The following is an 11,836-nucleotide window of genomic DNA, read 5'->3' on the forward strand; positions in this document are numbered from 1 at the left end:
CATGATAAATACATCCACCTGTTTCTTATACACATCTAGATGTGTATAAGAGACAGCTATAATCACGACGTTAACCTGTCTCTTATACACATCTAGATGTGTATAAGAGACAGCTCTTGTAACACCCCACCCACTGGATATACGGGCCTGGAATCTTTACATTTTACCTGCCAATTAATGCAGTTTTTTACGCTTATTAGATATCTTCTAAATTTCTCAGTATTTTTTTTTTTTTTTTTTTAAATTCTTTTTGAACTTCCAACACTGTATGATTTGAAATTTACACCATTCACGTTGTTGCTCTTCTTCAGATTCTGTGTTTATTTTCAGTCTCTCAGTGCTCGGTGGATATTTTTGACTTTCTTTTTAGATCTAGGTTTTCAATTAGGCTACCAACTCCATGAAAGACTTTTTTTTTTCTTTTCGTATTTTTCTTAACGAATAGCATTCGTTAAAATAATGAAACAATAATTCATTAATCAGAAATTAATAATTAAAATAATATGTTATTGCTTTGGTGTAATTTTGGAATAACAAAATATAATAAAATTATGTATGCCTTTCAATAAGGTTATAAGAATCAACGCACATGTATAGCCTCCGTGTGATTGATTTTGTATTAACTATACATTGTGTAATAATAATAATAATAATAATATGTACCGTATGTCATCGTGCAGCCAATTTAATTACAGTCCCTCTTTGATTAATACTTAAGACAATGCGAAAGGTTTATTTTGTGTATATATTTTTGTCTTTGGTTTAGGTAGGTGGCATTTCTGACAGAAAGAGTTGGAATTCGCCAGACCACACGGCACTGCTATCACTTTATATTGGCAAACGGTGCGAAGAGGTCTGGATCCGCGCCTCCTCCCTCTAGGCGCCCGCATTGCACTCTCATACCTTACAACAATACAATACTTATTTTTCTTAATACAATTTAAAGGGGGGGGGGTGCGACCGCACCCTCTGCATCCCCGCTGCATCCGCCCCAGAGAATCTAACCCCGGCATCATAGGTAGGTGCAATATGTTTGGCATGTGTGTTCTTACTGTGTACAAATAAATATAATGCGAAACACAAACACAAGAAGCGTTATGAGCGATTGTTGTGAAAGAGTATAAATACACTATTTAATTATTTTTGCACCTTAATAATGTTATTTTGAGTAGCGCATCTGCAAAACACATTTTTTTCATTAGGAATTAGCAGAAACTACTGTCACATCCTACTTTCCCGGTTGCCCTAATCCCTCCCCTCCCTTTGAATCTGTCTATCATTCCAGATTAAGCACATTGTATCCAAAGGAAAATACACCATACACAATTTCTGAGCATTACATTACCCTGAATTGAATTGGACGCTGCTGCGTTAGACATGCGCATAATCTGAGAAAACTATCAGGAATATCATCACAAAAATCATCTGTTTCCCTGTATGTAAATCAGGTTGTATATCAGCGATATCTTTCAAATAAAAGATTATTTTTACTTTTTTTTTTATTTACAATGAAAATGCAGAGAGTGTAAAGATTTTACGTTCATTAATACAAATTTGCTTCCCTAATTAGTAATATGCTACTAAGCAAAATATAAACACAGAATTTTAATGGACCCCTCCGGAGTGTCAATCAAACTGTTGAATAGTTGACCAATCAGAACATCAGAACAGGGGCTTGAATATGCGCGTGTTTAACAAGCACACGTTGTGTTTATCCCACAAACACACAAGTTTGCGTATGTTTTTTTAAACAGTTTCGTTTTGTGGGATCTAGCAACAATATTCACAAGGTGGGGATTACAAGAAAAGAGGCAACGAGGTAGTTTTCGCCGCACGACGTTAACCTTAATTTATTCATCTTGCGTTGCGGAGTACGTTAAATATCAAGATTTTCCGTGCTCGACGTACGTTAGTTACGGGTTTACGCATGCGTATTTCGATCTGTTTTCAAAAGGGGAGGAGCTATCGCGCTGCACGTTGGGTACTAACATTAAAGTTAAGGTTAACGTCGTGCGGCAAAAACTACCTAATAATTGCACAATTATTTTACACTAATTGTATTTCTATAAATCAACTGCTGTAATATCTGCCCTATGTTCAAATTCAAGAAAGCTTTGGTGGTTAATTATTGCATAATTATAATACTGTTTTTTTTTCATTTATATATTAAACATTTTTAATTATACATAGTATTTTGAGGAAGCCTAATTGATTATATTTACATATTAAACAAATTAATATTGTCGCACATCACTCAGCATATTAGCGCGGCCCCTCAAAAAGATTATTATGTAATACATAATGTGTAATATGTTTAGTAGGCAGATACACAATTCCGAAAACGTAGTTACAGATTCCATCTTACAGTACAAGGAAAACCACAATTTATGTATTGTAGTTAAAACAAGAGGGACCCTGTAAGCCACCACCGACCTTTCACACACACTCTCTCTGGGTTGACACCACATTTTCCTTCTGAATCTCCTATTTGTTAAAACACATACATACACCACACCTTCAATTATCACACATTCTCTCACTACATACACTTTATTCATATAATGTCACCTCTCCACTTACTAATTTGTTACATGTTATCTTAAATTGACCTCAGTCACATTGTGAAATCCATCTTTCAATACTGTTAATTGTTTGCAAATGCAATAATAATTAATGGAAAGACACTGTTCCAATTCAATAATTCCATCCAATTGTAATCATGTTCTACTTCATTTCTTAGAATTGGTTAAATTAGTAATATATGTATATATATGTATATAAGCCTACAATCCTATCTGTAAAGTAATTATATAAAATATGATGTTCCCATTTACATAATGGATTAAGAATTAAATTTAGATTCAGCTGGCTTAATCTGTGACATCGATGATCAGTGGACAGACAAACTCTGAATGCCTGATGCCGAGCGAATGGCTTGGATATTTCCTTTTGTTGACGTACACCTTCTCCGGGCTGTGTGCCCCTGGTCCCGGCTTCTGCGTGCTGTCTCCAACACCATCGTGTCGGCCCAGCATTGAATAGCTAGGCTTTTTGACATGTACAATGTTCGGGTTTATTGCGTGGTAGCGTCCGGGTCCGGGCGTTTTCGCAAGATCTTCGAGGTACCCGCCAACCTTAGAGCGTGCTGTCATTGAATAGCTCGAGCTGGATTTTTTGTTTGGAACCTTGCTTCCGTGCAACGATGGCAAAGAGTAATTGTTAGCAGCAGGACATTGGTCACGTTTTCGGTATCGAGTACGAGCACCCATTGAGTGGACTGGGGCATGCCTCTCTCCCTGCGGATGACACTTTTCTGGGCTGTATGCGTAAGGTGATGGCGTTACAAACGAATCTGCAAATAAACAAGTGTATAGTTTTTGATCAACAAATACTGTAATAATAATAATAATAATAATAGATGGATTTATATAGCACATATAAATGAGGTCTCTGTGACTTTCTCCTCCCCTGATATGAGGGTCACTTCATGTCTTCAGCAGCCAGTAAACCGGTGCACTTTCATCTGTCCATGACAGGGGCCGAATGAACCAGTACACCGGGGTAACCCCCTATTCATCTCAAAAAATGTACCGGGTTCTTTAAAGTGCACATGAGCATTTGTGTACACTGGGCCTACGGTTTATAGTCCTTATCTGAGAAGACTTGTTCCACCACCAGAACTATAGGAGCGAGCTGGCCGCTAACCTGTGCCGATATAAACTATATAAATCAGATGATAAATGAACAATAAAAGCATACTATGACTGTAACGGATGCCCATTGAAAAGTTGGAATATCAAAATGTTTTCAGTGCCCTACAAGAAAGCATTTATCTGTCACTAAGCCTAAACCCATCTAGAGGTTTAATAGCCCCTGACACAAACAATTTGAATAGCAATATAAAATCAGCAAAAACAAATACTTTTTGATGAGTTTATTTTACAAATCTTAGTAATCAATAATTACTGTTATTTTTACTTACTTGGGTCACGTTGTCTACCTAATATTGAGTAAGCAGGTGTACCATCCTGTCCATGTCGAGTAACTGTTGGATTTATGAAGTATGCTGGGCCTGGACTGTTGTCTTTTTTAAACACTGTTCACATATAATGCAAAATGTTAGTTGATACATCAATTGACTGCATAAAACATGAATAAAATAATTTAATTTTTTTTTTATAATACTATATCCATTATATTTATTAGATTGACTGATTTTATTTATTTTGTCATAAGCCCTTTTACATCCTTTGTTAACAATCAGAAATGTATAGTTTAAACACAAAAACATGTTATAGTTAAAGTCGTATTGTCCCATGAAAAATAACCAAAAATATCCTTAAAAAATCATTTTTTAAATTAACTTGCACATTTTGAAGTAACAAAAACTAAATTGAACATAGAGACTAGTGTATTGTTTACCCACAATTTTACAGCAAAAAATGATAAATACTGTACACTTGCAGCCACTGGAAGTGTTTTTATTATTTTTTATCATTATTCAGTATAAAATTCATGCTACACATTTCAGATTCGGCTGCCGTTTTGTAATTGTTTTTTTATATGTTTATACCTGAATAAATAAAAAACATTTGTAAAAATTTAATAATTTCTATGGTCAAGTTAATATTTTGTATGTTACTGCAAAGTGAGCAACTTAATTTCAAATTTATCAGTTTTGATTTTTTTTTGTCACTTTCATGAAATAATAGGCCTACATCTTTAAGACAATTTTTTATTTAAAAAAAATATAACCATACTATAGATTATAATAAAACTAATTGCATGATTAACATATAAAAAAAGGCTTACTTGAATTTTCTAGTCGTTTACCAAAAGAATATGATGGTTTCATGTGTTTTGAGAAGTCATGATGCAGGTATCCACAACTGCTTGGTAATTTATACCTTCCTGGTCCGGGGCCTAGGATTAAATGGATTTAATGGATTAAAGAAAAATCATAAGTCCACTGAAATGACCAGGGTTGAAATGACCCGGATTCTGTGTTGAGCTAAAGAGCAATCCATCCTAGGCCTAGGCCTTAAGTTATACAACTTTCAACGTTCCTTTATTGATACATCACTCTGGTAGGCCTGATGTGGCCCTCTATTATTATTAGCCCCTCTTGACTTCTTAAACTTTGACTTCCATCCTAGGCCTAGTCCTTAAGTTATACAACTTTCAACTTTCCTTTATTGATACATCACTCTGGTAGGCCTGATGTGGCCCTCTATTATTAGCCCCTCTTGACTTCTTAAACTTTGACTTAAAATGATTTATGGAGTCAGCTTCAACTGTACTACTACTAGTGTTGTACTCTACTCTACTGTATTCATTAATGATATGGTCAAATTGTACAAAAAAGATTAAACTAGTCATGAAAAAGGTACAAATATTTAATTAAAAAAATACATCTAAAACAGATACCAGGCCTACCTACCTACTAGTACTCTAGGCCCTAGTAGGCTATGTACTATCTAGGCCTACTACTAGGCTACCTAGCTAGGCCAGGCCTCGTAGTATACTGTAGTAAGTAAGAAGAGTAGTCCTTTCTGGGCCCTAATTTAACTCACCTCTTTCCCTCGCTGCAATTATCGCCGTTGGTTTGTCTTTTTCTTCTGTCATGGTTCGTCCTTATTTTTATACCTCCTTGGTTCGTCTAAAAATTGCTAAACAAAAATAAGGTTGCGAACGTGTTTCTAACAACTTTGGCGTGAAAAATAATCTGCGACAAAGTCTTCACCACTTTATACACCACACACCAGTGTGTTGATTGTTTTTGTTGAATATTTACTATATACACCACCGTTCACCTCCCCTCCAAACATTCCATTGCTAGGGACGCGGTATCAAACACGTGCTACCCTAGCAACTGTTATCACTATAAAAATGTTCTTTAGAATATGTTAATTTTATAGCCTATAATACATTTTAATTGTAAAGGTAAGTTTAATAAATACTTTTAAATGTAATTAATTTAATAGAAGACTTTTGATAAGGTTTAAACAATATGGTTTGAATATTTTTTTCAAAATATAAGTATGTTATAATTGCATTTGTCAAACAAATTTCGCTCAACGAGTACGCCTGGTCACTGAAGACTATTCACTTAATATTGTTTTTGCTGAGGGCGCTGTCAAAGCAAAATGTCTGACATGGATGATGATTTCATGTGCGATGAAGAAGTCGATTATGATTTGGTATGTCATGATTACCTTTCTCCAGTTATTACATCATATCTATATTTTAGCAATGATTATTTGGTTATATTATATGTTCTTAATCATTCATTTTGTGGATACATATAACGAACTTGCAGGCATTCGTTGTGAAGCACTAGGCCTAGGCCCTGGCCTTACCCTTTTTTTAGCCCTGTTTTATGGGTTTAAAACAGTACCTCGGCCCGTTATCACTCCCCAACACTCCGGTCTACATAATCACCGGTGAACGAATATAAATGATTGTGGGTCAAATAATCCCAGTTAGTAGTACAATGATGGAAGGAAGAGGTCCAGCTACCTACAGTACGAGGAATAGCGATTATGTTTTACCATAGTATAATTAGGCCTAGGCCTATACTATAGTCTATAGGCCTAATATACCAAGCTCCAGATGTAGGCATAATACTAGGCCTAGCCCTAGGGCCTAAATGAATAATATATGAAATTACTAGGCTACTTTACACACGTCCCATAAATACTGACACTGTTTAAGAATGTGATATTTTAAACAATAATTTACAAATTTAAATTATACATGCTAATAATAATAATAATATATGTGTGTTTACATAATTCGTAGTAGTAGCCAGGGCTTGGCGCAAGAGTAAGGTAGTAATGAATCAATTGATATACATTGTATCCACACAATTTTCATTTATTATTATTATTATTATTGTTATTATTATTATTTATTAGTCATTAAGATTTGGCATTAATATAAGGAAGTGATTCAAGCATAATGCAGCATGCCATTTTTTGGTTACAGTCAAGTTAATATGTTTGATTTTTGTTAATTCTACCATGCCAAACAGGAACTACATATTCTTAAACTGTATAGGGTTAGCATAACCTGTACAAAGACCTTGTTTTTAGTTGAAAAATAGTCAGCGAGGGATGACAACCCTAACTATTTTGTTTTTCTGAAGCAGTTAGTGTTTATCCAGGCATTACAAACAAGAGAGTGATTCTTACCTTCTAGTATCTCTATTCTTCTGCTGAAATTAATTTATTGTACTTTTATAGAGACTTGCATTAAACATTCTCCACACAAGGTTTATGCTTCTTCAATGAAAATACATTAAATAAAATTCTGAAAAATTATAAAGATTTTGAAAATTCAGGATCTTTATAATTTTAATGTCGTTGTCTTTGAACAATTAAATTCTTGTCATTTGCCACCCACATTAACTAATAATTTTTTTATAAAACAAACAAATTCACAATCATTTAACAAAACAAACAGATCAATTCTATTTGCCATTTGGTTTGTCTCGATTTATCTTACTTATAACAGACAAATAAACTCAATTTTAAAATTGCAAGTTACTTAATAACAATAATAATGGTTATTTCTGCATTAGAATTGATATAATTACTAAAATAATAAAATAAATAATTATTTAAGAGAATATTATTGTTACTAATTTACATATGTTGAAAAATGATTTGAATGGTTGTTTACAGTCTGTTTCATAGTATATATATATATATATAGTTGTTTTTTCTTCTTAGGAGCATAAGTACTTATAAGCTTCACTTTTTTTGTACTTACCTCTGTATTTTATGATTTGTTTATTTGTATGATATTTATCAAGTGGAACAAATAAAGTGAGAAAGAAAGAACAAGCATGCCAACAATTAGGTCAAATAATAAAACATATTGTGTTGGCCACGCCCGACCGAAAATTGCGGTTCGGCATTTTATTTTTATTTTTTTATTTTTTTGTACTTTTATTTACTACGTTGAAAAATATTTTTTTAATGAGCAGAAAAGGCTGGAATAGGCCTATCTTTCTGGATGGTAGGCAGTGCGACAGTGTTACTGCATGCAATCGTTTTGCTCCTCAATATAGATTTTAGAATGGACTTGTTGTATTTTTGTGTATTTTCTACTTTTTAGGCATAAACACATTATTGAAAAAAAATGCCAAAAAACAAAAACAAAAAAATACCCTTTTCCTACAGATCTACCGATTTTTTAACATTTTCTGAAAATGTGGCCAACACAAGAATTTTTTTTTGTTGGCCTTATAGTAATAACATTTTCAATCATTGATGTTTTCCCAGGAATATTCTGAAGAAAGCAATTCTGAACCGGATGTTGATTTAGAAAATCAATATTACAATTCAAAAGCTCTTAAAGAAGATGACCCAAGAGTGGCATTGGACAGTTTTCAAAAGGTTTGTATTCAATATAGTTTAATTTTGTGGTGCAGTGTTTTATATTTCATTTTACATTGGTTTCAAAGTGCTTTCTTCCTGGTCATTATATGAGAAATGACAACAGCACTTTTAAGACTAACTACAAAATGTATTGCCTCTTGCTATCATCCTGTCTGCACAGTGGACTTTCGTCAGGGGTCTGTTCAAATGGAATGAGGTTAAAGTAACATCTATAATGCAGTTACACATAGAGAAACAAATGTGTTGATTCTGATGCTTAACATCTCCCTACTACATTGATCTTGTTCAGTATGTAGTGACAGATATAGGAATTCAAAATATAGCGGGCCCAGGGATGGACTTTCACAGATGAAGGTTCTAGACTAAGAAAATTTATGTTTATGGCACCTCTTTGCATTGGCAGACTTAAATCTGAATATAATTTTCTATTTTTTAAAATAATTTTGAGAAATTTGGGGGTCCCTGACCTGGGTGGGCTCCCTCCCCTAGAATTCACCACTGGTTTAATTTCATTCTAATCATACCAGTACACATCTGTACTCTTCAGTGAGGCATAAGGCTGAGGCAATAATGAATATTTGCAGAGAGACCACCATAGGTAAAGTGCCTTGGCCAAACACACAAGCAAATTTCACTGCGAGGAATTAAACTTCTGACTTCAATGTTGTGAAGCAGAAAAATAATTATAATTTTGTCACTGTTTATTTTTGTGTGACAGGTTTTGGACCTTGAAGAAGACAAAGGAGACTGGGGTTTTAAGGCATTAAAACAAATGATTAAAATCAACTTTAAACTGGTAGGTTAAATTGAAGTATGATTTAGTTTTTTGGTTTTTTTTTAAATGCTGATCAGTATTTAACATCATCTGTGTCACTTATCTTCACTATCTTCACCATTCATTTTATCTTTGAGCAAGTTGTATATAGAACTTAATGTAAAATTATTCTTCTTACAGCTTTGTCCAGGTTATAACATTTTCTTTGACAAATAAAAACAACTGCTATATGTACATATATCAGGGGCGGATCCAGAGATGTCCAAAAGGGGGGCCAAAAGTCCTAGGGGGTCCGGGGGCATGCCCGAGAAATTTTTATGTTCTAGACGACGGAAAATAACGTTTGAGGCGTTCTGGGCCATCATCTTTTTCTTTTTCTTTCTTTTCCTTTCTTTTTTTTTTCTAAATTTTTTTTTTTACCTCCCCAAAGGAGGGGGCTGGGCTGCCACTAATCTGCCACTGTATATGGTCATGATGTGATATCATCATGACCATATTGAGACATGTCACATTTTTCTGTCAAATAAAATTTGATAGTCTGTACAAATGTTGACCATGATTTCAATCATTTTGTGATTGGTAAAAAAAAGGGTAAAAGTTGGAGAGTAACCCATAACTTGCAGCGTCATTGTACTGAATTGTATATTGGCGTGGTCCGTGACTACCTAGAAGCCATAAAGAGGATCTCTGGACCCGCCCATGGTAGCTACTTGTTCACGTCATTCCATAACGTTGGTCTTGCGGTTGTTAATCATTTGCCCAAATAATGGAGTTATATGACATGATCATGCCCATATATATTCAGGCAAATCACACTTATTATTTTTCATATAAAAATTGAGTGTGTTGACAGAGAGGTATTGGGCTTACAGGATTTCAACCATGGCTTTCAACCAATACTGCAACAGATTTTCACCACACCCCATACCGGAACTAATTCTAAAATGGAATTCTCTGCCACCTTGCATTAAAACTGCAATGGATGTGCAAAATTTTAAAGCATTCATAAATAACTTAGAATAACCACTCTGGTCACTTTGCCGATGCATTGCTGTACGTTGATATCCACATCAGGCATTTTGTGCAGTAATAGACGAGACAAGACAATAACTATGAAATCAGAGGCAACCATCTCTTATGATCGAACTAGCGTAATATTTGTAACAATTTATTTTTTGTTCTTTGAAATAGGGAAATTATGAAGAAATGATGGGAAGATATAAACAGCTGTTGACATATATCAAGGTAAGGAATAAAATATTACCTAGTCTAGTGAGGGTATATTGTTATCATTACCATTAGTTAGTTTAATGTAAAAATATGTAGAATTAACAGCTAATATGTGTCAGGCCAAGCATAAAGAAATTAAGCAAATCAACCTCAGATCCGAGACTCAAACCTGAGACTCGAACCTGGGATATTTGGCTAGCACACCAAATGTCATATCACTAGATCACGAAAACGTTTTTGACGATTCCAAGTGACAATTGCAATAATAGTTTAAAAAGTCTGTAAATCATTGAACTTTGTATTATTTGAAGTGAGCTATTCAGTTTCTGGAATCTAATTACTTACTTCCCAACAACCCCAGCGAAGGGGTTCACAAGGTTAGGGTTGAGATTAAGATAAGTAACCACAGGGCAACAGGATCTGTATGAACCAGTACACCGTGGTTACCCCACTCGCCTCGAAAGATGTACTGGGAATATTTAAAGTACATTTGAGCCAATTGTGTACACTGGGCCTACAGTTTATAGACCTTATCCGAGAAGACTTGTTCCACCATCAGAACCATAGGTGAGTGCCATTCGAACCAGCACCGATATGATGGCTGGAGATTATGGCACCTCTGCTTACTGCTTTGCCATTTGACTCGGCCATTTGATTGAAATTATTAGAGTTTTCCTATACAAAATATCTTAATGGGCATTTCTTCAATATATTTCAGAGTGCAGTTACAAGAAATTATTCAGAGAAGTCTATAAATAGTATCCTCGATTACATCTCCACCTCAAAAAACATGGAGTTGCTACAAGAATTTTATGAAACTACGCTAGGAGCACTCCGTGATGCAAAGAATGATAGATTATGGTTCAAAACAAATACAAAGGTATGGAGATATGGTGGTGATGGTAATGGTGGTGGAGGTGGTGGTGTTTTGGTAATGATGATGGAGATACTTATAGCGATGGTGGTACAGTAGAAGTGATAGTGGAGGTGATAGTAGTGATGTAATAGTTAAGGTAATGGTGGTGATAGAGATAATGGTAATTATTGGTAGTGGTGGTGATGATGATGGGGATAGTGGTAACGATTATGGATGCGATGATGATGTGGTGTTTGATGATTGTGTTGTATGGGTGGATGGATGTATTCAGTGTAAACACTAAAGAATAACCCACAAAAGTTTGAAGAAGACTTATTTGCTGCGAAGCAGCCAATTCATATTCTTGACAGCAATTTGACCTCTGAAAGGTCATTGTTTGTCAAAAATCAATCGCCTGAGACAACTGAAAAGCGGAGTTTCCTTCTTACGTTCTGCCGGGTATAAAAAATCAATTACTTTAGGCGACGTTCGTAGACTAACCTACTCGTACCAACGTCGGCATGTCGCGACGCTGGAGTACTATTCAGCGTTTTTACTATATTTCTAGGT

At 34.7% G+C, this 11,836-nt stretch overlaps 2 protein-coding genes across 2 annotated transcripts in view; one reads left to right on the plus strand and one right to left on the minus strand.

The window, feature by feature from the left end:
• Positions 1-1,105: 1,105 nt before the first annotated feature.
• LOC117110308 (outer dense fiber protein 3-like) lies at positions 1,106-5,847 on the minus strand. The gene is made up of 4 exons (XM_033252969.1): positions 5,574-5,847; positions 4,813-4,923; positions 3,983-4,096; positions 1,106-3,352 (listed from the first exon to the last, which is right to left on the minus strand). The coding sequence occupies exons 1-4, from the start codon at positions 5,623-5,625 to the stop codon at positions 2,871-2,873; spliced, it is 759 nt and encodes a 252-aa protein (XP_033108860.1). The 5' UTR covers positions 5,626-5,847; the 3' UTR covers positions 1,106-2,870.
• Positions 5,848-6,075: 228 nt separating this feature from the next.
• The window catches only part of LOC117110300 (COP9 signalosome complex subunit 2), a 12,300-nt gene continuing 6,539 nt past the window's right edge, over positions 6,076-11,836 (plus strand). Inside the window, exons 1-5 of the mRNA XM_033252953.1 lie at positions 6,076-6,200; positions 8,289-8,402; positions 9,124-9,201; positions 10,372-10,425; positions 11,129-11,290. Coding sequence (XP_033108844.1) covers positions 6,147-6,200; positions 8,289-8,402; positions 9,124-9,201; positions 10,372-10,425; positions 11,129-11,290 — 462 coding nt within the window. The 5' untranslated portion in view covers positions 6,076-6,146. The remainder of the gene's footprint in view (positions 6,201-8,288; positions 8,403-9,123; positions 9,202-10,371; positions 10,426-11,128; positions 11,291-11,836) is intronic.

This window comes from Anneissia japonica, unplaced genomic scaffold (assembly GCF_011630105.1).
Source record: "Anneissia japonica isolate Jap-2015-1 unplaced genomic scaffold, ASM1163010v1 scaffold673_len1821605_cov196, whole genome shotgun sequence".
NCBI lineage: Eukaryota > Metazoa > Echinodermata > Crinoidea > Comatulida > Comatulidae > Anneissia > Anneissia japonica.

Coding starts and splice junctions, on each gene's coding strand:
- LOC117110308 (XM_033252969.1), bottom strand. CDS start 5,625: ATGACAGAAGAAAAAGACAAACCAACGGCGATAATTGCAGCGAGGGAA. Junction 4,924..5,573: donor AATTGCAGCGAGGGAAAGAG/GTGAGTTAAATT, acceptor ATTTAATCCTAG/GCCCCGGACCAGGAAGGTAT. Junction 4,097..4,812: donor TAAACGACTAGAAAATTCAA/GTAAGCCTTTTT, acceptor ATATGTGAACAG/TGTTTAAAAAAGACAACAGT.